Source organism: Corvus kubaryi, unplaced genomic scaffold (assembly GCF_017639235.1).
Source record: "Corvus kubaryi isolate FWS band 111438036 unplaced genomic scaffold, C.kubaryi_AGA036_p1.0 37392, whole genome shotgun sequence".
NCBI lineage: Eukaryota > Metazoa > Chordata > Aves > Passeriformes > Corvidae > Corvus > Corvus kubaryi.
The window spans coordinates 13,546,663-13,572,424 of record NW_024581131.1 but is presented as its reverse complement, the minus strand read 5'-3'; the positions used below and the strand labels follow the sequence as shown (position 1 = coordinate 13,572,424).

The following is a 25,762-nucleotide window of genomic DNA, read 5'->3' as shown; positions in this document are numbered from 1 at the left end:
GGCGGCGGCGGCGGCGGCCGCGCTGGGCCCGGCGCCGGCCCTCTGCCGCTCCGTGCACTGGTTCCGCCGCGGGCTGCGGCTCCACGACAACCCCGCGCTGCAGGAAGCGCTGCGGGACGCCACGTCCCTCCGCTGCATCTATATCCTGGACCCCTGGTTCGCCGCCTCCTCCTCCGTGGGCATCAACCGCTGGCGGTGAGTGGCACCGGGCCTGCGGGTCGCGGGTGGGACCGTGCGGGACGAGGAAGCTCCCGCAGCACCGGAGCGTTCTGGGCGCGGCGTGGGCCGTGTCGGTCGGGCCGCAGCAGCACACGCTTCCGTGTCGGGCCCCTTCGCTGCTCCCCTCGGCCCTCCGCGGGAGGGCGGCTGTGCCTTGTCCGCTTGGCCTCGCCGCGGTTTTCTCAGCGGTGCTGCCTGACTGTGTGGGAGGATGCCTTCAACTTTATGTAATGTCATTAGACTTTCTCATTATCAGTAGGGCGAGCGTATGAGAGCAGCAACCGATGGACGTTTAGCTTTGGGAAACGCTTTTCCCTGAATTTAGAGACAAGGGCAAAGAATCCTCAGCTTCGTGACCGCACCACGCCTTCCGTCTGCCCTTTGGCTGCCGGGCGCGCGTGGGCATGTGCGCACGCAGCTCCGTTCCTCCCGTTCCTCCCGTCCCTCAGATTTTTTAGGGAAATACACATCGGCTGCTGCTAAGAAAGTAGAGATGAAGCTGTGTGGGCTTTTCCTCATCTCTACAAATGGAAAAATGTATAGCATGAGTCATGTCTATGCAAAGATCAAGACCTCATGTACCTGTCGCCAGTAACATTACATAATGCTGTTGTGTCAGGTCTCAGCAGCCTCAACATTTGGAACTGCCAGGTAGGGATTCTCCTGCACAAGACTCCCCTGAATACAAGTGAAGCAGATCTCCCACTACCCCCTCAGAGGAAGTCGACGGACAACCACCTGGCTAAAGATCCTTTGAGAGCTCTTGGAAATGTCACATGGCTGTGCGCTAAGGAAACTGTAGTTGTAACTGGTTGCCTCTGCTGTGGACCTTAGCTTCCTCTCAAGGAATGGGATTTATGGGCCATATCTATGTGTTTCTAGAACCCCACAGTACAGGATGGCTTAAAAATTGTAAATGTGCAGAAGTTATCTCAATGTAGACATTCAAATTACAAAAAATTGTGAATTCTGTTATAGGAGTCTGAAGTGATCTTTCCATAGACCAGACTCTTTACAGGCAGCAGCAAGCAGAAATGCCTTTCACGTGCTGGTGTTGTTGCTGACTGTCCTCATTTGGAAGAACCAAAGTGGTGCCACAACTGATTAATTCCTGATCTGTTTAATCCTAGTTTGTTTTCACCAGCCTTGCAAAGGGAGGAAGCACGTAGTAGTCTCCTTTATGTTGTAATCATGGAATATATGAGCAAGGAAAGCTTTTAAAAATAATGTTTTCTTGGAGGTGTGGAATTACTGCAGATGTCAGAAACTAGCACTGCTGGCCGTTAGGCAAAAAACATATTAGCAAGTTACTTATGTTGGCCAAAATTCCATTCATTCCCATTGGGAGCCATGGCTTTGTTTTGCTAATTTTTTTAAATCCAAATACTTGTATTCAGAGTTCTGTTCTTCAAAGGCAAATGCTTGTGTTTTACCTAGTTGTCACAAATTTATCATGTTGCAAATCTCTTGTTATTTAACTGCACAGCATGTGTGAGCCATATGGGACTAATGCTTGTTAAAATTTTTGGAACACCTGGGAGAGTTGATGCTCATATTTAATAAATGGAAAGTGGGCTGGGGCTCAGGGAGTGGTTTGTTTAGGTTACCTGGACCAGGTTCTGGGTGTTCTCCTTTGTGATAGAGTGCCCTTCTTTCTGTGAACCCTGCGCCCTTTTCTCCCCCCGGGAAGTGCAGAACAAACTTGTTCTATCTGGAAGCTCACAGGTCACCTTATGGGCTGTGCAGCTGAGGAGAGAGAAGTTGCCACTTTGCAGTGCAATTGTAGCTTAGCTTTCGTTAGCTTTAGGGAGCTGAAGCAGATACTTGCTTCTCGCAGATTGCACTGCAGAGTGGGCATGGAGGACTGAGGGAAAGGTACGGGTTGGTAGGCTCACTTTCAAAGGGTTGTGTGTTTGCCAGCAGTGCCAGGTGCTGAGGAGAGACTAAAGTTTTAAAGCTGGTGTCTTTTGCAGAGCTAAACAAAACAAAGTGAAGTTACTGTGTAAATGGGGTGATGTGTGACTGGGAGAGCAAATATTATACATTTGGTGGTTTTTAGCTTAGTGAGGGATCAGTAAGACATACCATTAAATGCAGAAAGCACTTACATGGGTTTTTAGAGTTTTGGGGTGAGAGGGAATAGATGAATGTCTTGGTATGCTCTCATCTCTGCCTTCATGGTGCCAGGTGAATTGCAGTTCTCTTTGCAATTATTCAAAGTACAGATAATTCTTGCCTTGGGAGATCTTGGTGCTCAGTCTTGTGCTACTGATGAGCTAGGAGAGTACATTTCTCTGCTGTGACATGGTGTATTTGTAGCTAGAACTGTAAAACCTGCACAGTTCTTGCAGTATTTTATTACTTTCCTTGGAGTAATGCATCAAAATTTTCTATTTCATATGCAAAATCCTTTCTTGCGCCAAAACCTGTGAAAATATGTACAGAAGGGAATTACATAGTTTATGCTTTTCTCCATGTGGAGAGAGCAGTTGACAGGGGTGTTCTCCCACCTCTGAGGGAGAACATGGGAGGTGGGTTGCAGTAAGAAGAAAATCCTGAAAACCTCTTGCATCTGGACAAGCACAAATTGCATATGAGTGAATGGGAGCTGGCTGATGCTGCAATCTCATAGAAGTTGTTAGACAAACCAGGGATAAATATGAATTCTTGTTTTCTGGTTCTTGTCCAAACTTCCAGTTTGATTTGGTGATGGCAGGCTTGCTGGAGTTCCATGCAAATTCTCATTTGCCTTTTAGCTGTAACCCATCTGACTGACACTAACTGCTGTTGTTTCTTCTCTGCAGATTTCTTCTCCAGTCCCTGGAAGATCTGGACAACAGTTTAAGGAAACTGAACTCTCGCTTGTTTGTCGTGCGAGGGCAGCCAACAGATGTCTTCCCAAGACTCTTTAAAGTAAGAGAATAATTTTTTGGAGCATAGTGAAGAAAAATTGATGACCTGGTGCTAAACTTGCTTTTACTCCCTAATGATTGGTGATTCCCTCAGCATCTCTTTAACTATAACTAGTTCTTCACTGTAACAAACTTTCCTCCTTAGCTACTAACTACTGTCCATAAGGGCCAGCTTGGGAGCCAGATCCACATGGGAGCTCAGACTTGCAAGAAATGTAGTAGTAGAGTGTAACCTAGTATGAGGGTGCTCAAGCTTCTGTTTCTGGATGGTGGTCTTGAACTTTGTTTCTCTAAGTCTACTCTCACAGGGCTTCTCTGTGACACACAGACCCTTCTCTGTTGAGAGCTTCTTCCCTACTGGCCATTCGCTTACTGCAGTTTTGACTTAGGAAGATTGCTGTGTCCATAGACCTTTTCAGACAACAGAAGAAAGTACACTGATCTATATGTGAATTGCAAATAGGATTTTGTGTTAAAATTTAAAAATTCAGGAGCTTTTCTGTTAGTTGACCTTCCTTTTCTTCTTCTGTTCAAGACTGTGGTTTAGTTATCTCAGCAGCAGGATATAGCTTGGGTCCGAGCTTCCTGCTGATGTTCTGTTTAGGATATGGAATATGCAGTTACCTTGGTGGTCAATGATGGATTAGTGGGGTACATTTCTAAAGTGGTATGTCAGTGCTGCAGATGTCAGGGCTAACAAGAGCATCTCCTTGAATATCAAGGCTTTTCATACAGTATCATTCTTCTCCATCCTGCTCTAAAATTATATTTCCCAAAGTCTTTGAAGCTTTTTGATGATGTCTTTGATAGTGTTACAAAACTAAATGAAATAAAACACGGCTCCCAATAGCCCTGTGAGTTGGGGTTGTCATGTGGGCTGTGCCTTACATATGGTTGACAGAGCTAGTGTCCCCAAATCCTACTATTGACCAGCTGCCCAGAAGGAGAGGTAAACTTGAATCTGTACCCTCCTTCTGTAAATGGTTCTGATGTGTATTTGCTGGAGGAGGGCCGTTAGTACTGGGGAGAGGAACTGGACTGCACACATGAGAAGGGGCACTGATACTTATTTTGGCTTCTGCATCTTAACACATGACACAAACTATGTGCTGCTTTTAGCCTTTTCAGAGTCTGGATTATTTTTTTTTCTTTTGATCTGCAAATAAGTTCTGGCTAATAGTTGTCCATGCCCTCTTTAGTTCAGGGTATTCACAGGATAATTAAAACTTTCTTGGAGAAAAATGCTCACTTTGGTTAAAGAACAAAAACTAGTTAGCAGAGTCTGAAGTCTGGAGAGACTGATTGTGTAATCAGCCAGAACTGCTTTTTTTGCAGTCTGTTTTGTCTGGGCAGGTGAGTTGATGACTATCTCAGGTGTGCTGTAACAGAGCTGAAGATGTAAAGGGAAGGTGATGCTACTACATGGTAAATGTATGGCTTTTGTGGGGATTGAGGCCTCTCCAGAGCTGCTGCACTGAACAGTGCATTAGCAGCAGCTTGTGCCTTGCTGTCAGCTTTTGTGGAGAGGAGAGTTATGTCACATTTGCTACTGCAATACTTAGAGCTAATGTAGTTTCTGCTCTTGCTGCCAGTAGCTGAGCTATGTTGTCACTAACAGTCACTGCAAAGGCACTACTGTGCATGGATACCATGACAAGTGTACTTGTTAGCAATGTGTTAACCTTTGCAGAAGTTTTTGTCTCACTCTTTCTGAATAAATGTCTGTAGTTTTACCTCTTCTATCAAACTGCACTGTTTGTTCACTGAAGTGTTTTCACAATCCCTTTGGTGTTTTTTTCCCCCTACGTTTTTTCTTTGCTCTAGGTTAGATACTAAGAGGCAAGTTGTCAGTCATGACTCTTCTTTTGTATATCTGCAGCAATTTATTGCCATACAGGTAACAGGTTTTCTGGTTGGTTGTGCTCTGCTTCCTGTGTACTACTGCATTACACAGAGCAGTGACCTTCTCAAAACTCTAGGAAGTACACAAATTTAAAGTGTTGGATGCTTACGTAAAATCTCTGTAAGGCTTAATGGCTTTTTATTCCATTCTTTCAAGGTAGTAATGTGTATTTCTTTGAGACCAAATCCATCTTATCCAAGCCTTCCAGTTGATACTAGCTTTCCTATAGAAGAAAGAAAAGTTTAAAATGGAGCTGTTAAATTACATAGGAGCAGGGCAGGGCCTGGAATGGGTCCATCTGATCCCTGCTCTGAGTTATGGATGCTGTCATGTTCTTACTTTGAAAAATGAGTGGAGGATCTCTTTGAGATGTACATTCATTGGTACATAACTGTACCAATATTGGTAGCAACTGTACCAACCATGATTTCTGTGTCCTTCCTAAAATTAAATTTAGGACTGAATCTGCAAGTTTAGAAATGTAGGTGGCTTGTACAGTTGTTTTCTGCTTCTAAATTCCCTTCTCCACCTTTGGCATTATTTTTAATGATCTTCAGGAAACTAGCCAGATTTGTTCTTTGTGCTTTGTTTCTGTTTGGCACGTAGAAAAGTCTCCTGTATATCACAGGATATCTAAATATCACAGGATATCTGTATATCTAAATCACAGGGGTTGTTTAGACTGTCTCACTTGGAGAACATGGTTCTTAGTTGTGTGAGGGTTTTTTTTAAGTGTCTGTAGATTTCTGGTTGTGTTTGCTAAACAAATATGTGGGCTGCTGCTCTGCTTGATGGATGTCTTGGAAGGGTCGCTGTGGAAACCATTAAACCTCTTCTCATAGGATTCATTTTCTGAGGAAAACTAGGCCATAGACTTTGAGAACAATCTGTGCTCTAGAAAAGCCTGGAAGAGGCTGAATGCTCTTTCATAAGGCTTATACCATGTAATTTGTGAGGGATCTATTAAAGGTATGAAGATCAGAATAAGTGCATGGCTTGACATGGGGGGTTGGAGCTAGGTGATCTTTAAGGTTCCTTCCAGCCCCAATCGTTCCATAGTTCTGTGATTCTAAAATTACTCCAAGAGGGCAGGACTTTAAATCTGAATTGCAGTATCATACTCTACTGTGCAGACCAGAAAGGTTCGTTCAGTTGCCATCCTATGTCCTGCATTTCTCTGTTTCTTGCTGTTTGGGTTGGACATTGGTTTCCTATTGTGTGATGTCTTTAAAGAGACACCAAGAAAAATTTAGAATGTATTGGTTTTAATGTCTCCACATAAAAACACATGGGGTTGAGCAGAACTTTTATTGAAAGAGTTTTCTGAAATGCTGTTTCTGCAAATGCTGGAAGAGGATGGTAAGGTTACTTTGGGACAGCATGCGCAACAAAACCTGATGTTGGTAGACTTGGGGACTGAGCTGAAACCTAAGAATAGTAATAGACAAGAACTGAACCTCCTCTGATGTGTTTTAAACCTGACATCTACAAATTTGCATAGTAGATGTGATGTTTGCTAGAGCTGATAAAATTGTTGCTTCTTTGGTTATCTCAAATCCAGATTGCTGTTCCTCACAGGAACAGTCTCAAAGCTTCCAGGACTTTAAACTGCTCAGGAATTCTGATATCTTCGTTTGTAATTGTGCTGGTTAGAAAGAGTCTTCTGTTTGACATCTGGGTGTATTGTTTTTCTTGCAGGAATGGGGAGTCACTCGTCTCACCTTTGAATATGACTCGGAGCCGTTTGGAAAGGAGAGGGATGCAGCTATCATCAAACTGGCCAAGGAGGCTGGTGTGGAAGTGGTGATAGAGAACTCCCACACCCTCTATGACCTGGACAGGTATGGGGAGAGAATGCACCCAGAGGTGCTGCCTGGGCTAGGCTGGGATTGTCCTGTCTGCAAAGACTGCAGTCTCCTCCTTTACACTGATCACTGTTATCCTGAGTGAGCCTACAAGGATTACTCTGCACACTCAACTTTTGATAAGAACACGTCAAAGTGCTGACAGTGACGTGAATGTACAGAAAGGTGTTGCCTTAAGCTTATTAAACTCTGTACTTGACTGTCATTTAATTTGCTCAGCTGTGTCCTATTGATTGCTCTCCTTGAGCATGTCCTCAATGTATGGACTGCTTTTTCTTGCTTCATTGTAATAAAGGTAGTTGAGCTGTTGTCTCAAACAGGTTATGAAAGCAGGGCTTTTAACTGATGGATGTGCAAGGACAGCTGGAAGAAGTAAAACAAGGTAGATTGGGACAAACTTCTTATTGTAAAACCTGAATGTCTTGTCTTTGTTGTGTGTTTGCTGTAGGAGAGGTTTGTTTTGATGTTGAGTTTTATACATTTACTTATATTATGTATAAATATCTCTCTGTACATGAGATTTTAAACAGTGGTGACAGTCTTTCAGCTAAGACTCTAGGGTATGCTTGACTTCAATGTCAGTACAGTGTTTCAGTACTATTCTTACAGGTTGCTTACTTTTGTTTTTTCTTTCCCCATTTTTTTCCCCCTTTTTCTGATGTGACTTGTGCCAGTAATGCTGAATGTAGAATTTCTCCTGTAAATCTTTAACATCCATCATTTCCTATGGGAAGGAGCTCTGCAGTTAGCACATACTGTGTGGAAATGTTTGTCTCTGGAGTGAGGAGGGTTCTTAAACCTGTCTCGTGAGCAGGTGCTTCTTTCTAATTATGTATTAGAAAACCCTATTTATTACCAATGTTTATTACATCCTCACCCCTCTATTGTCAATGGCCATCACATTCTTCTTCATGTCACCTGTGTCTTTTCTAAGGTGGAGAGTCCTAGTTCATTTAAGTTTTCAGGTGGAATCTCTTCTATATCTCTTCTAAGTTTTGTCACCTTTCTTTATACTTTTATATAAAGGATACTTCATACTTTCTTTATACTCTATGCTTTTTAGAGGTGGAGAGCAGTGGTGGTAACTACAACTAGTGTGCAAAATGTAGGAGCAGCATGGATTTTTAGAGCGCTATAATGTGTCCTGTCTTTTCCTAATAGTCAGTAGCATTATTTTTGCTTTTTCTGAGTGCTGCTAGACATTGAACTGATGTCTCAGGGCTTCCTTCCAGAATGGTCATAGCTATTTGAGACGCTGCTATGGTATAAATAAGTTTAAGATTGCATAGCTATGCATATGGAGAAACAACATGACCAACACTGCAATTTCATCTGATATTTTTGTCAGCTAGTCGTGTGGTATATAGGGAAATTTTTAAGTTACCTTTTATCTTTAGCTATCTCAGATAGCTTATTGCGTCAGTAAACTTTATCATCGTGCTCTTTCTTGTCCCTTCACAGATATTTTATAAAAAATATTGAGCAGCACAAGCCCTAGCTCAGCTCTGTGTAGGATTGCTCTTCCTGTTGGAAAAATAGATTCCTTCTCTAATTCTGTATCTCAAAGAATTTTCTGTCTGCATAGACCTTTTCCTTTATTGCAAATTATTGTGGTTTCTTTAAATTTTTTCAGTGAGGGATCTAGTCAGATGGCTTCTCAAAATTCATATAGGATATATCAACAGAATCTCCCTTGCCCCAGGCTCAAATGTCTCTAATAGATTTTGAGGCACAACTTCCCTTTACCAAGGCCACATTAACTCTCCAGTATATTGCATATATCCATGCATTCACTGTTTCCATTAGTATTTTCTACCCATCTGCCTAATGCTCATATCAGTCTATTCATTTGTCCCTCCCATGCTCCTGAAATGCTTTTAAAATCTGGAGTTGTATTTGCTTTCTTTTTTCCCTCATAGTATTTGGACACTTTTATATTACATGCAGCAGCTATTCCTTTGTGTATTTCATTACGTCATTTACAATTTCTGGGTGGATATTTCTGGGTGGCCCTGGCAAGCTTTTGCTTTTCAAGCATAGCATTGTTTTGTGGTACTTCTTCCTGATATCCCAGTCTGTCACAGCATCTGATACATTTTCCTAAAAAAACCCCGAGAGTCATAACCTCCCTAGATACCTCCATAGTGAATACACCTGCAAAAATATATGCGGGGGTTTTCTTGTGCTGTTACAGCCTCTCCTTTCTTTAATGACTTGATCAACTCTTAGCCCTATAAATATCCTGGAGTGTCTGTAAAGGGGATGTTTTTGATTGGGGGTTTTTTGGGTGTTTTGTTTTCTTTGGTTTGTTTGATTTTGGTTTTTTACTACTTACGCTTTTTTTTTAAGGTTTCTCAAACTTTCATTTAGATTAGGAGGTGCAACAAGGCTGTGGTTTTTAATTTAACCTACCAAAGTTTGGTAGGTTTCTATCTTTTTCATTTTTCTGAAGGATTCTGCCTTCTGTTATCTTTGCCGATACTATTCTTTAGTTGTTTTGACTTTTGGGATCTTTCTGAAATAACTTTTTCACATCAGTATGGTATTGTTGCTCCTAGAAGGGTGTTAAATTGATGCATGCTAAAGTCACAGTTAGAGCAGACAAGTGATAACTAACATTTTCAGCTATACCTTAGCACTGTCTAAGACCTAATCATGAAGTGACACTCCTTGTGGGTTCTTGATTTCTGGTTCCATGGAGCAGTCATTTATGGCTACTAGAAAACTAGGTTTTGGCAGGTGATGGGGCGTGATAGATACCCAGTCTGTGTGGATGTACCTGAAGTCTCCAGTTACTCTGACATTTCTTGGTTCTTGGCATCTCTGAGATTTCTCAGCAGGTGGTAATACAGTTTTGATACTGTATGAAGTCTCAGAGTATCTCTCCCTCCAGCTGTGTTACCCAGCCTTCTAACTCATGGTATGTGTTGTCCCTCTGCTCACCCTAATGTTTCTCCTGCATAATTAGCAGGTGATAATAATACCTGGTGGTGGCATCCTATTTCTCATCTTTATTTAGTCAGGTTTCTGACAAGATTGTCAGCTGGGTTTCAAACAATTTAGACTGTTTTTCACTCCTACATAAATGAATCCAGCATGTCTCCTCTTGTCCCCTGCAGTGTATTCCTGGTACCACCTCCACCAGCTCCTTTCAAACATTTGCCAAGAGCCTGTTCAGTTAACTTGTGAATTTGACCCGTTTTACCCAGTAGGAAGATTACAGTGTGCCCCTTGTTGGCACTGCCAGCATAGCTGTGCAATTATCAGAGAATCTTTCCCCTCCTTTTCCCCAAAACAAGGAGAGTGGTATAGAAACTTATTATCATTGCTGGTAAATACTCCTAAGAAAATCTGAGAATTCCCAGTCAAGATTAGCAATGTTCAGATTGTAGAAGTCAGACAGAAAAGATAATCTCTTGGGTATCAGCTGAGCTTGCTCAAAGCCTTTACTTGACAATTATTCTGTCTGACAACTTCCGCATGACAGGTTGTTTCCCTGGATCTGCCTGTTTTCTCCTCCTTAGGATCTAAATCCTTTGTAGTGTGTTTACTGATGGTCAGCACTGTGGTTTCTGTAATCCCAGGCAGGCTGGGTTGTTCAGCGGGAGTGGTTTAGGTCAGAAAAAAACACTGTGATCCTGTGTGTTTGTAGCATGCATCAGGATCAGCTTTTCCTCAAATACCCTAGCCTAAGGCTGAAATGACAGTAAAATGTGTTCTCATAGGAGCATGTACTAACTTAAAGGAACCAAAGCATGGGGAAGCATGCATACTTTGGTGGTTCTGCAGGCCAGTACACTATGCCAAAAAGGGGAGTTATTTTTAAGGTTTAGTCAAACTTTTGCCTGCCACATCTTGTTATCCTCTCCTGTCTTGCATGGTTTTCTGGTGTCAGGTTTTTTTCCCCACTGCCTATACCCAGCCTGTCATCAAGTCACTTCTTCATCTCTCATCTGCTCAGTGTTTCTGCAGAAGTTGAATTGTTTGTTCTTTGTTCGGCATCTGTTGGATGGACAGATCAGTTGGTTATCTCTCCATCTCTCCTCTCTGAATCTGTAGAAATACCCCTTGTTCTGTGTCCACGAAGTCCTCCATGAGCTCTCTGGAGCAGAGATTTAGATCAGAGCAATTGCATAAGCTGGCAAGGCTAACGAAATAGTCCGCGTGAATTGGTACTGGGGTGCGTTGGGCAGCCTGTGTGCTGAGTGCTGGCAGCCAGCTCTTCCTCCCGCAAGGAAGCGGGGGAGCACATCCAGTCCCTTGCCAGAACCCAGCCTTGTCATTTGCAAGTGAGCTGAGGTGTCAGGTTTTTGAGGCCAGCAGCTTTCCTAAGCCCACTAGCCATCCCGCAGGGGCACTGCTGTGGAGATGTGAGTCAGAAGCTGACACCTGTGAGGGTGTGCATTTGAGTGTGCAGACACTGCTGTCACAGGTGACTGACTGTAGGATACCTTTTAATAATCATAGCAGTGCTGGAACTATGTTTGGTCAGATTTGGATTGCCTGCATTCCTGAGGTGAAGTGTGACTGTGTGACTGATGGTCAAAAAGACCCTCGTAACTTCTGGCATCAAGGTCAGATGCTGGGCAGCATATTGCTAGTTTGGCAACACAGCCAGTTTTGGGTGTGCTCACTAAGGTTAGGTTCTGTGTGGTGAATACAGTGATTCTCTGTTCCGCTGCAAGAAAACTAGAGCAATTGCCACATGCGGCAAATTGGGCTGGGGGAGATGGATGAAGTGAGGGTATTAAATCCTGGAGAGGGGCCTCCCTTTTTTTGTCATTGAAAGTCCTGTGGAAGTATACGGTCTGGATTAGAAGGTCAGTATGAGGAAGGAAAGGACTCCTGCTTGGGGAGCTTCCTGTGCAAATTTTTGTACAGAAGGCTGAACAGTACTACAATACCTAGTATGTGTGGTATAATATCCGATATTGTGCAATACCAGATATTCAATACTTCTTTTCATGGCAGTACTGTGAAAGGTCCAGATTTAGTGCATAATGCCCGTGTCAGATGCAGTGAAATGTGCAACTTGTCCTAGTCCTATCTTAAAGTTGTTTGTGTCCCAGATCCAGTAACTGTTGAGGAATTCAGGAGCTGTACTAGGTAACTTCACTCATATTCACATCCTTGAGGATTTCAAGTACAGATGCTGGCATCCATCTGCCAGTCAACAGTGATTTGCTCCAACTAGCTAGCTGTCCACAGAAGTTTTAGCTGTGGATCTTGCATAATGGTGTGGATCTCGGACTGAATGGCAGCTTTAGCAGGCGTGTGGAAGAGGACTGAAAAAAGAGGCAGTGTGGAAGAAGCAGCTTCCCTGCCCCCATCCCAAGCACCTCAGGGCAAACATGGTGCAGCTTTGTCACGTTTTCTCTTTCAAGCTCTGAATTCCTATGGAAACAAGTGAGCCTCTCTAGAGTGCTGCAACTGGAAATGCCTCACTTCTCATCCAATGGAAACACTGATTTTCTGGGGATCTTTGGCTGGTCCTGTTCGGGGGCTCACAAAGCAGCCACAGAGAAGATTGTGGTGGGCAGTATTCATGAGAGTTCTATCATTTCGTGCCATCTCTGGGGCGGAACATGGAGATAGACAGCGAAAAAGTGTATGCAGGAAAGCAGAGGACATGTGCTGTTGTGTGGTGTGGTGATGCAGGACAGAAAGTGTTGGCTGTAAGGCAAATGCAAACAAATACATCTGCCTCTGTGCGTATGTCAGTGCTGTGCCCACACTGTGGCCATGCTTATAGCCTGGCACTAAAAATGTACAGTGCTTTGGACTCTGTGCACGTCCCGACGGCCTTCCCTCCCTGTCCTGTTCGTTAATGTCTTTATCTCCCAGTGTTTACAACTAAAAAGCAGAAAACCGAGAGGAAACTGCAGGAGGCTTCATTTTTAATCTGTTCAGCCGTGCTGCCCGTGGGGAAGGCTCCGCTTCACTCGGCCGGGGCGGGGGGTGGGAGGCCTGGCTGCCGGCCGGGGCTGCTCCCGGTGCGGCGGGGAAGCCGGGTCACCGCGGAGCACACGTGCGGGAGCGCCCGGCGCCGGCGTGTCGCTCCGCCCCGCCACACGTGCGGCCTCGGGGGAAGGGGCGGCACATGGCGCCGCCGGAACACTCGGCTCTAAGACCGGCCCCTTGCATAAGCTGTTGATTGTAATGGGTGGGGAAGGCTGCTGTGCTGCAGCTCCTGAGTGAGCTGTGGGGTTGCCTGCCTCCGCTTTATGTAATGCTGGCGATCCCCGTGCTGTCGGCTTTGCTGTTAACTCCTTCCTCTCCTGCAGGAGAGGGGTTAAAAATGGCATCTTTCAGCCTGGGGAAATTGACCTTGCCCATGGGGCTTCTCAGAGCTCTCAGTCCCAGGAAAAATAAGACCGCGTGGCCCCAGCAGGCTGTGGGTGCTTGGTGAAGTAGAGGAATGGGGAACCGTGACTGTCTCTTTCCATGGTGTGATCTGACAGAGGTCCATACCATGAGACAGGGCTGCTCGTGACCTTATGGCACAGGGGAGGATGGTGATCTCTCTAATCACGGGGAGAGAGGAATGATGCAAACTGGGATTTGTCTCATCCAAGATAGATGGAGGAGGGGTCACTAGCAGGCTGGGTCTTCTGTGTCAGACAAGAAGGAAGTAAGGTCAGAATCAGGTTAGGATATCACAAGGTGTCAGGGGAACAGATGCAGATCTAGGATTTGTCATCTTGGGGAGACAGAAAGGCAGTAATCAGATAAAGATTTCATACAGGGGTTTGATGAGGAGTTCTGGGAGAGAGATGTGATATTCAGCCTGATTCAGCTGTAGCTTTTTCGGTTTTTTTTTTTTTTCTCTGTGGAGAAGAGGAAGTATGTGCTGTTTTGTCTTCTGATGTATTTTAGGATTTTATTCAGTTGATTTTAATATCCCTTTGAGGGATGCATCAAGTGAAATATAAGTCTATAAGGATTTCTGTATCCAGAATGAAAGGCTGTCCTGAGTAGAGATAGCAGGGTCCAGTTTGGATGTCATTTCCTTGTGTCGTCTGTGGTAGTGAGGCTGTTTGTTTCACCTTGTTTATTTTGTCTCCAGAATAATTGAGCTGAATGGCCACAAGCCACCCCTCACCTACAAGCGCTTCCAGGCCATCATTAGCCGTATGGAGCTCCCAAAGAAGCCAGTGAGCACTGTAATAAGTCAGCAGATGGAAACATGTAAAGTGGACATCCAGGAAAACCATGATGATGTCTATGGGGTCCCATCCCTGGAAGAGCTGGGTATGTGTCAAGAGTGAAGGCAAGGATTACTGCCAGCTGAAATGGGATCTAGTGGAACTGTTTCCAGTGGCTGGCACATGTTCTTACCTGACATGGGCTGCCTCTAGCCATAGAACAGCCTAATTCTTTCAGCAAGTGCCAGACCTTGTGATAACACACTGGCATCCCTTGCACTGCTGTGGATGCCCAGCATCCCCTTTAGCATTGCTCTGAAGTGCTCTGCATCTGTCCTTATGTTCTCTGCTATACTGAGCATGTAACCACTGTATTAGGATCGCATGTCCTCAGCAGCTGCTTTCCTCCTACTGCCGTCTCAGGCACGTTGTGTAACAGACCTGAAGAGGTAAACTAACTGTGTACCAGCTTTAGATAATTTCATTCAGTTACTGCCAAGCAGCACCAGTTTGGGAACTTAACAAGACAAAAGATATTACAAAAACTTCTTTCACTCATCCTGCTGTGCCTTACAGTCCTGTAAGACTTGAAGAAGGAGATGAATGCAAGACCTACATCAGGGAAGTGGATCTAAATGCAAGGGAAGAAAGGACTAATGCAGAATACTGTCTGTGTGTGTGTGACTGGAGGCTCCATACCAGCTTTATAGGAAGTACCTTAAGGTACCTTCCTGGTACCTTAAGGCGCAGTTTTGACAGTCATGTAAAAGCGTGGGGCTTCACAACAGGAGTATCCTAAAGGCTGCAGTTCTGCATAGATCGACCTTCTTTATTGTCTGGCCAAATGTGAGACTGCCTGTAACCTTACACTGCTCTGCTTGCTGCCAGGGGAGGCTCCTCTGTCAGCCCAGAGCAGTGCAGGGAGACTGCATTACTGCTTCCCCGTTTGCAGTGGTTCGTTTGCACTAATCCAGTGCCTTCCCCAGCACCAGCCTCAGCAGAATTAGGAGCTTCACCAGAAGCAGTTGGGCTACCTAGTGAGCTGCTGATGTTGATGGCAAGGTGTTTTGTAAGGCAGAGCTGTGGAGCAGATGTTTTATTGCCAGCTGCTCAGCCTTTGGAGCAGAACCCTGTGGGTAGTGCTGACACACCAGAGAGAATGCTGGCTGTGAGCAGTGGGGAAAGTCACCATAAGGCAGCCTGAAGCATTGCAGGGAGAGGCTCTTGAAGTGCAGTGTCATGAGCAGGCTCTCCTCATATCCTACATGATTTGCCTGCTGTACAAGGATTAGAGCAGCAAATAAGCCATGTTAGGCAACTGTAGTATGTACTGTCTTGCTGTTGTTAATGCTTAATCCCATATCTGTGGCCTTTGTCTAGGCATGGCTTCAAATCTTACAAAGTTCTTTCTCTCAGGCTTTCCTACAGATGGTCTTGCCCCTGCAGTTTGGCAAGGAGGGGAGACGGAAGCTCTGGCACGGCTGGATAAACACTTGGAAAGAAAGGTAACCCATTATTTAAGTGGTGATTCCTTCAGACTGTGCCTCCAAATGAAAAATGTAGTGCTGCCCATTACCCTGTTCCCTGCTCTTCCTAGCAGTGCTCATAACATTCACTCTGGAAAGGAGTGTTTGTTATTGTTGGAGTATTCCTGTGATCTTGGGTTGTGTGTGGAGCAGGGAGCTCATGGGATTCCTCAGGCCCAAAAAATTTAGAGCAGTGTATTATTTATGCTGCTGTTTGAAGCACATGGGACTCTTTTCCTTGTTTCTACCTCTCAGTTTCCTTTAGAGGAGTGCAAACTTGGAAATTCTCCCATAAGTTGTTCAGTCCCTGCCACACTGCACACGGTCTCTTTTTATCTTCACCTGAGGTATTAGTGTGAGTACATGCTTACAAAAGAATGCCTTCTCGTTGTTCATCAGCTTCTTAATAGGGTGTCTCACAGGCTGGCATTCCTTGAGCCCCTTGTTGAAATAATCAGATTTTTTTCAGTAGGGCTTGTGTTCTTGATTATAGTGCACAAGGCAAACAATTTCAAAGTAATGAAAGGTGGCCCAGCTGCAGAAGCATGACTCAATTTTAAGCATTTTGTACTTCTTTAATGCTGGGTGGCGTGATATGGAAATCAAAACATAAATACTTGTGCTGAAGAGGGAATAAACTATCAACATAATGCTCCACAACAGGGTCTGAATTTCCCCAATCTTCTTGTTCAGTGTGTGACATGAGATAGACATGCCTGGACATAAACAGTTGTGTTAGCTTGTATCCTAAGGAGCTCTCAGGGTTGTTAGCTCCTGTATGCAAAGCAAATTAATCCTCTTGGGCAAAGTAATGGACTGGTTTAAATTCTGGAGCAAAGGTTTTTCATTTCTTCAATGGGGCATGGGGCTTGGGATTGCCTGCTGGAGATCTCTCCCAGCAGTGGTTGGAAGTAAATAGAAGAGGCACTGCTGTCAGACCTTAGTGGCCTCACCACCTGCACAGAGGCTTGCCATTAGCAGTGTCCCACAAGTACAAGGGGTTTTTGGCTTATTTCTCCTGAATCTGTCTAGGCATGGGTTGCGAATTACGAAAGACCAAGGATGAACGCCAATTCATTGCTGGCCAGCCCTACAGGACTCAGTCCCTACCTGCGTTTTGGCTGCTTGTCCTGCCGCTTGTTTTACTATCGTCTCTGGGAGCTGTATAAGAAGGTAAGACAAAAGGTTCATCTGAAAGGCAGGCGGGGTTTGAGCATATACAGCAGGATGCTGGTTGCCAGACAACGTGCCAGAATTGGTACAAAACATACAGTTGCCTCCCTAGTGTTTGATTGTTGGGCTGAGCTTGTTGCTACTACAGAGGAGGCTTTTGGGTAAGAAAAAGTAATTCTCCTGTATATACTCACACAGGCCTTAAATCTGGTGGTATCTTGTTCTTCAGTCTGGACTTCCATGTTACAAGCCACATAGAGCCTTTTACTGTTAGTTTTACATTGTTCCAGTCACTTGTCATTGTACTGAGTGAACCCGTGTCAGTGCTCTGACTTTACCATCTGAGATTTCTGATAAGGAGTGATCTGGCATTGAGCTCCTTTATCGCAGTGGTCAGTAGCTGACTCAGGAAATGTGTGTAAATGCATGGGTGGCTCACAGCTCAGCTTCATGAAGCCAGTCCTTCTCATGCTTGTGAATATCCATGTTCCCTCTGCACAGGTGAAGCGGAACAGCACACCCCCCCTCTCTCTGTATGGACAGCTTCTGTGGCGGGAGTTCTTCTACACAGCAGCCACCAACAACCCAAAATTTGATCGCATGGAGGGGAATCCCATCTGCATACAGATCCCCTGGGACAGGAACCCTGAAGCCTTGGCAAAGTGGGCAGAGGGCAAGACAGGCTTCCCTTGGATTGATGCAATCATGACTCAACTGAGACAAGAAGGGTGGATCCACCATCTGGCCAGGCACGCAGTGGCCTGCTTCCTGACCAGGGGTGACCTCTGGATCAGCTGGGAGTCAGGAGTCAGGGTGAGTCCTGGCACTTTCAGGTATTTGCAGGAGGCCATAAAGAAAACAAAGTGTCCCTGGCACTTGCTGCAAGGATGGGCACACAGGTATGGATTTTGCTTCATGTGTAAAAGGTGCATGGAAGAGAGGATTTGCTAGCAGGCTCTTGGACAGCCAATAGCCTGACTTCTTTCTGCCTTCTACTGTGAGGCTCTGACAGTATCACAAGCCTCAAGTAACCGTAACTAAATGTATGTGGGACCTACTGGTAAATATGGACTAGGATTTTGGAGACCTTTTAGTTTTGGGGGGTTTTTTGGGAATATTCTCTCAGTCCATCTGTTTTCTTTGCAAGTTTAATGTCACTTCTTAACTGGACCTTTTTCCTCATTATAAAATCCATCACCGTGCCGGTCAGGGAACGCTCCATGACTGTGAAATCTGAGTCTAGAGTCTCTCAAGGAAAGAGGTAAAAGATCCTCCTGTTGGGCCATTTGAAGGGACAGACAGCTCAAACCTACCCAGTGTACATACTGCCCTACACAAAAAGTGGAGGCAGGGGAGCTGACAAAGAGCATAATTGAAAGTGCTGCCTAAGTGCAGCATCTGTGCATGGATGTGAGTGAGTTACTGCTGAAACCTTTCTGCCTCGTGGTGGTAGTGTGCTGTGGGACCTTCAGAGGGGTTCCTTATTGTTGCTTTGGTGCACGTTCTTCTGTGCAGCATCCTCTCCTTCCCAAGGTTGGTGCTTTATATTTGTTATGCCTGCCAGGCTAGGATCAATACCCAAAGCTTGCTGCAACACTAGGTAGTGATTTAGTCTGTAGCTGCATGAGAGATAAGTCAGCACTTTATCTGTGTGAGCAGACCATGCCTCCCTAAGTGGAAGTGTCAGGAAGTGAGATACATTGACCAGCCAACTGACTTCAGCCAGCAGATCACCTCTATGCTGCTGCTCTCTTCTCATAGCTCAGTGTCTGCCATTTGAAATAGCAATCCTGGGTCCTACTGCCACAAAGTCCTGCCCAGGGATGGTCTCAGTGCCTTTTCCTCCAATTGCTGCAGGTGTTTGACGAACTGTTACTGGATGCAGATTTCAGTGTGAATGCAGGCAGCTGGATGTGGCTCTCGTGCAGCGCATTCTTCCAGCAGTTCTTCCACTGTTACTGTCCTGTGGGCTTCGGACGGCGCACAGACCCCAGTGGTGACTATGTAAAGTGAGTGATGTTACTGGAGCTGATCTATCTTTCTGGATCTGTAAGCCCAGATCAATCAGTGGCTCACAGGTGCACGGCACTTCCTGTGCATTGTGTGTGCTACATTTTTTTGTGTGTGCTTTTTACTTGTGTTTCAGGAGGTATTTGCCCAAACTAAAGGGTTTCCCCTCACGATATATATATGAACCGTGGAATGCCCCAGAGTCTGTGCAGAAGGCAGCCAAGTGCATCATTGGGGTGGACTACCCCAAACCCATGGTGAACCATGCAGAGACCAGCCGACTGAACATTGAGCGCATGAAGCAGATCTACCAGCAGCTGTCACGCTACAGGGGCCTCTGTAAGTACCAGCAATTGCAAAAGTTTGTGTCTTTAACAGGAGATAGAATGCTGAGAGGAGAGGTCACGATTTAAAATAGGTATTACTTGTCTCTCTGGCCTGTCCTTGCAAGAGGAAGCAGTCCCTCTCAAATCTTCTCAGTTGGTTTCCAGGGAGAGCTCCATTATGTTCTCAGACAGCTAAGAGTGGAGTTTGTTTAGGTCTGAGAGCTGCTGATAGCATAGCACCATCCATATACCACCAATGGTCCATTCTTCACTTTGGAAAAGAACCTAAGTAGTGTATTCTAAATAAATTCACTGCTGGATCACCATGTGTGTCTGTGGTCAGCACTGGGTGAGTGCAGCTCTGAACTCCTCCTGCTTTAGGATATGGGTGTGCTGGTTGGTGATCACTAAGGTATTTCTGTGTGAAAAGCTTCTCCCAGCCCAGGTGTGCTTTGTTTCTTAACTAAGATCTTCTTGCCGTTCTCTAGGTTTACTGGCATCTGTCCCTTCATGTGTGGAAGATCTCAGTGGCCCAGTCACAGACTCAGCTTCGGGGCAGGGCTGCAGCACCAGTACAGGTGAGTTGGAGCTATTTGTGTGCTTTTGAGTTTCATGTCAACTTAGATTATAGGCAGGAGATGACCTTTGCTAATAAGAAGAGGGTGTGTAGCTAGGAAAATATAGATTACATTCACATTCCTTTATGCTTTCTTCAGAAGTCCCCAGTGAGCCTTCATTTCTAAAAGGGCTGAAGAATAAGAGTTCATTAATGTGAATCTTTTATTGCCTGTATGGGATCATATACAGCCACTTAAGGTAGAAGTGCAGATCACTGTAGGGCTAATCAGGTATAATTAAGCTGTCCTCTGTCAAAGGAGGATACTTTTGTGTTTGTTCTGGGTGACTTAATTCTGCTTTTAACAAAGATTTTTTGTAAAAGTTTTCAGGGAGGCTGTGACCAAATGTCTCTGTGCTTGTGCAGTCTTCTTTCTCCCAGCTCTGTGGCGGGGTAGGCCAGGGTGTACTTGTGAGGCCATCTAAACACAGGGGAACCATTCCAGTGACTCTTCTTCCCTCTACAGCAGTGAGGCTGTCTCAAGCAGACCAGGCTTCTCCAAAACGCAAACACGAGGGAGTGGATGAGCCATGCACTGAAGAACTGTACAAAAGAGCCAAAGTGACAGGTCTCCCAGCTTCAGAGATCCCTGGAAAGAGTTCGTGATTGTGAGTAGCTCCTAGTGTGATCTGGCTTAAACTACCTGGTTCTGGAAGCTAACAAGGCTCAATCTTTACTCCCACCATTTTAATGAACAAAATGGACCTCCTTGTGGAGGGATGTGGCTCCTAAGTGGATTTCCACAGCCCAGTAATATGGCAGTGGTCTGCCTGCCAGTTGTTTTGATTTTGTGTAACATGCCATTAGCTCAGTTGTCCAGTGAAGAGTGGTGCCCTGCTGCTGGAGCTGTCCACAGCCAGGTTTGCCCATCTGGTGAGGGTATGGGCTAGAGCAGGAGAGCAAGCAGGGCCACTCATCTGCCTGCAATGCTCCAGATCCTGGCAGGGAAGCAGCTGGTCACATGTTCTGCCAACTTTTCAGTATGACGGGAGGTCAAGACAAATTCTCTCTTTTGCTTTCTCCTGCAGCCAGCGACAAGCACCTTGCAAGTGAAGAGGGAGAGTGCTGAAGAGGTGACCAGAAGAGTAGGAACTGCTGTCACAGAGGGACTGGAACTTGTGATCCGCAACAGAAAATCCGGGGTCTCATATAACCGTGTAATTCCAATAGCTGCCACAGAAGGGCACTGCATTACTCGTGCTTGGGAATATTTGGCTTTCTGGTCTTCAGAGAGCCAAATACATCTCTTCTCAGCCATGCCCAAAATCTGCCCACATTAAAGAGGGCAAGAACCTTCTGTCAACTTGCTCACTCCCAGGTGTATCTTTCTTTTCTGACAATGGCTCAGTGCATGTGACTTGATGCATTGATTTAAGAATCAGCATCTGCACATCTCAGAAATAGTGAACATCCTTTCTCATCAGTAGTACTAGGTAGTGATGTATGCTGATTAATTCAAATTATAGTAGGAGTTAAGAAGGAAGCTGCTACAGTGTCAAAAATGAGAGTACCCATCCTACGAGAGAACAGGGAAAACTCGGTATTTCTTTCATTAGGCTAGGCTGACGAGGAAGGAAATGCTTCCTGAGTTAATCAAGGTAGTGCTTATGTGGGATGGAAACAAAATGAAGGTCAACTGTAGCACAAGAACAGATACACTTGAAAAGCACTTAAAACTTTCCCTACAAAAGAACCTTGCCACTGCAGGTGAGCCATAGTGCTATTGCCTGGAATGGGCGGCTTCAGAGCTATTTGACATCTGGGGAAAGAGGGACTCTACAACTCCCTGAAAGGAGGTTGTAGCCAGGTGAGGGTCGATCTCTTCTCCCAGGCAACCAGTGACAGGACAAGAAGACAAAGTCTTAAGCTGCACTGTGGGAAGTTAAGGCTGGACATTGGGAAAAAGTTCTTCACAGAAAGAATGGTTGGGCACTGGAACCAGGGAGGTGGTGGAGTCACCATCCCAGAGGTGTTTAAGAAAAGACTGGATGTGGCACTCAGTGATCTCGAAGGTCTTTTCCAACGTAGTTGATTCTGTGACTCTGAGAAGGAGGAATTCTTCAGAGAATAAGATCATGCCTTGATATGAGCAAAAGCAGTATCTCTGCTTTGAAAGAGTAGATCTGATCCAAGTAATAAGGAAGCTACACCTGGCCCAGCATTCTACAGCATTTCCTTCCCTTAATGAGAGCGCTCAAATGAAGTGACCCCTGTCTGGTGTGTAGCCTGTGCAGTGCCTCATACTGATAGAGGATGTATTACACATCAGCTCCTTGAAGTGAGTCTTCCTCGAGCTCAGTCTCCAGTGTCCATTCTGTTTGCTCCTTTCTGTATTGGCATCTGTGTTTTGAGTTTGCACAGAGTAAACTCCTGTACCTCATGCCCTGCCCACTGCTCCCCCTTGCCCCTTGCATTCACACTGGTGCTTTGTAGCCTAGCAAGGTGATTGTGTAGCTTTCCTGGCTCTTAACTATACGCTCCTTGTCGGGTCCTGTTACTTGTCAGGTCAGCACAGTGCTGGCAGAGTGCCTCTGCTTGCCACCAATGAGTGCAAGGGAGAGTAGTACTGCAGAAGATTCTCTCTCATGGCTGTTTCAAAGAAGGATTAGATTGAGTAGCTAGTCCTGAGCAATGGGCTGCTGTTGGCACTGTTTTCAGTTGCTGTCCAAAACCTTTCATCCCTGCCTGGCACAGATAGTGTGGGGCTATATGTGAGTTTGTGCAACTAACTGCTTGGGGAGTACAGGAGTTATCTCCCACTGGGATAATCAGATTCAGTTTTGGAGCCTGTGTTTGAACCCAGAGCAACAAGGCTGCAAATAGAAACTGAGTCAAATGTACCTGAGAAACCTGAAGCGGTTGAATTGAGTCTGTGAATAAATTTAATGAATAGCTGAATAACCTTTCCTTCCCCCTTCCCTGGGGCACTGATCTTATGTTCTTTTTCCACAGAGAATCCACTGGGCAGACTGAACAAGTAAACAAAGATTCTCTTTTCCTAACCTTACTTTCTTCCAAACTACTATTCATAGTCTGCCTGTGGATGACCCAGTCATCAGTAGGTTTTGTCCCCTTCAGTCTGACCCAGCTGTTACTCCCATTGTCTTGGGGGTATAAGGGTATAAAGAAAAAGAGATGCTCCATTACCCCCATCTTCTGCTGCAGAGAGAAGAAAGGGGAAAGACATGTACTTTGTACACATAGGTTACAGAAATTGTCATTTGGAGAGTTTCATGCTTAGGCAATGGTCTGTAAATACAACTTTTTATAAATGTCTTTAACCCGCTTTTTGCTGTTACCCAAATTATTTCACTTGGTAAATTGAATTTTTGGGGCTGGATCTGTGGGGGTAAAGAGTCAAAGGGAGGGGAGGCTACATATCCTAAGTGATCTAGAAGGCTTTGTGGGGGTGGGGGAGATCACATTTGCAAGGTTTCTGTCAGCACCTGGAATATGGATGGTGGTATTTGGAAGAGCTGCAGCTCGGGTAGTAGCACTGGGAATGACACAGACACATCAGGTCAGCCAAAGAAAGATAAGGGAAAAGCTTGCTTCAAAAACCTTTTAAGTAGGCTGGGGTTCAGACAATCTGGCATCTTTTCCCAACTGAAATGATAAAGGTGGGTAAAAGTGTGTGACAGGTAGGGGATGACTGTTCATTGTTTTCATTAATGTTTAGAATTGAGCATGTTTGGTGAAAGTACAAGGTGGCAGATTGAACAAGTCTACACCTTACTTAGTTTTGTGGCAAGTTCTTCCTCAGTTGTGGGTGCTAACAGTTTGACTGAGTTCAAAAGGATTTGGCCAGCTCATGGGGAAAGAAGAAGCCATCAGTAACCATTAGTAAAAATATGATCTTTTGTTTCAGAAGCAGCAGAGGACTGCTGGAGGCTGATGTAAAGACAGTAGCATGAAATGGCTTTGGGGGTTTGTGTTTCCTGGGTAACGCCCGTTTTCCGTGTCTCGGGGCAAGGTGGCAATATCTGACCTGACATAGGCACCCCCGACACAGGCACAGTGTGAGCTCTTTGCTCAGGCAGAGGGAGCAGTTGGCTTTTGATGCTCTGGGAGCAGTGGCTTTGGGATGCTCCCCAGGGTGGTGTGAGGGCTCCTTTCAGCTGAGGGTGGATACTGGGGCAGAGAAGTCCTACAGAGCGGTGAACAATTGTTCAGCTTGGGTCTCCTGTCAGTGATTGAGCCTTGGCTCTTGCAGTTCTTCAGCTAAGTCATGACTGATAAATACACTAGACTTAGCAGTCTAATAACTAGCAAGGACACAAGTTCTTGTGCACCCTGTCATCCTCCTCGGTGCCCTGTGTAGACCCACTTACTGGAAGCTCTATCTTAGGACAATTACATGAGGTACATTACTTTTCCTAGTAACCAGCAAGACTTAAAAAGTACATGTAGCCATGCAGTTCCTTGTCGAGGTTCAGCAGTGGGGCTAATCTGGGGTAGAAGTGTCTCAGCCTTTGCCTCGGTTGGGCATGTTCAGATAACACCAGTCTGAACACCAGGTAAGTGATTATTGCAAACAAGTCAACAAAACCAAGACACGATTTTTATTTTGTGTAAATAAGCATTTAAAACTTGACATCTAATTTGTTCAGCAAGTTTGGAACAAAGAAGGCAGTTTTTGAAGATGCAGATTAGGGTGTTTCAAAGAATGCTAATGGAGAGCATTTTCACCCCATTGAAGAAATCACACAGACACCACCTGAGACTTTTAACTGCTGGGACCAGAGGCCCTTTGTGGGGAGCAGCTCCTGTGAGCCGATGGGTGCCCTTTTTGACCCCTTGCTTACACACAAACTCTCGGGCTGATTCCTCCTTTGGGGTCGACCCCATGTTTCCTGTAGCAGAGTCTCAGGTGTCAGATTTTTAAAACTAAGTAATTTAATGGTACCGCAGCAGGTGAGCTCTGGCTGGGTGCCTGTGGAGAGGGGACCTGAACAAAGAAACCCCTGGGCAGTTATACCCTTTTGACTCATGCACCCCCCCCTCTTAAGTGAAACAACTAGTATCTCTCAACAGGGGGTGCTGGAGCATGTCTGGGCTACAAGGTGGGAAATGCATGCAGTACTGTAGTTGACGAGAGGGCATGTGGTCAAGACTCATGGTATTGCTGAACTGTTCTCTTGTCTCTGGCAAGGACCTTCTGATCTTGAAAAAGTAAAACTTCAGTGCTTGGGGAGACTCGCACGTGGCAAAAACCTTTTGAAAACAGTAGCCTGTGCCTTAGAAGAAGAGGAGCCAGGATGGCAGCAAACTGAGTCCAGCTCTCTCTACCCAGAGTGTAATAATACAAATTAAAGCTGGAGAGATTGGGTTTGAGGCTCTTTCTCTGTGCTGGCCAGGATATCAAAGGAATGATGGTGATGTGGCTCAGGATTGGAAATGGCTAACCTTGGATTTCTAACAGAGACTTGACTGCCTGCTCCACGTGCTGGTGCTTGAGAAAATTCCCCCATGTCTCTTCTGTCTTCGTAAGGAAGGAGCTGGAGTGGCTTCAGGAGGGGCTGGCTGAAAGGTCTGAAAGTAGAAAACACCTGCATATGAAGAGATGGGAGCCAGAAATGTGACCACTGGGGCACAGGGGGAAAGAGCAGTGAGAAGGATGGCTGATGGAAAGAGAGCAGAGTGCTGCTCTGGTATCACAGCTGCATCTAGGTGGAGATCAGGTGGTTCAGCTGGGGGAGAGGAGCAGGAAAATGTCTCTCAGCACATAACCTTCCCTCAGGTTTCCTTTAAGACTGAGAACAGTTGGTCTGAGGTGAACCTGATGGTCAGCTGAAGAATTTGAAAGAGAAAGAAAAATCAGCAGATGCCTTGTGAGCAGAGACGCTGGCTAGGACGGAAGTGTGGTCTCTTAATTTGCAGCAGATGTGCATGCACTCTCCCAGGGGCCCTGTGCTCTACTGTGCATCTAAGGAATAGACCTGGCTGACAGTAGTGCAGCTAGAAAGGTCAAATTGGGTCTCCTGCCAGGCCAGCCTGAGCCAAGGCTGGTAACCTGACTAAAGGTCACATCACTAAGGGGTGAGCTTTTGGTGCTTGCATCCAAGCA

The 25,762-nt window shown here is 45.4% G+C and overlaps 1 protein-coding gene across 1 annotated transcript; it reads left to right on the top strand.

Moving 5' to 3' along the window:
• Position 1: 1 nt before the first annotated feature.
• CRY2 (cryptochrome circadian regulator 2) lies at positions 2–22,981 on the top strand (the record flags this gene model as incomplete). Its single annotated transcript, XM_042038156.1, has 12 exons — positions 2–195; positions 3,024–3,132; positions 6,733–6,875; positions 13,966–14,150; positions 15,461–15,549; positions 16,603–16,743; positions 17,245–17,556; positions 18,601–18,752; positions 18,890–19,092; positions 19,568–19,657; positions 20,162–20,303; positions 20,724–22,981. Coding segments are annotated over 11 exons (1,758 nt in total), but the record flags the coding sequence as incomplete, so codon positions are not given.
• Between the last annotated feature and the right edge of the window lie 2,781 nt (positions 22,982–25,762).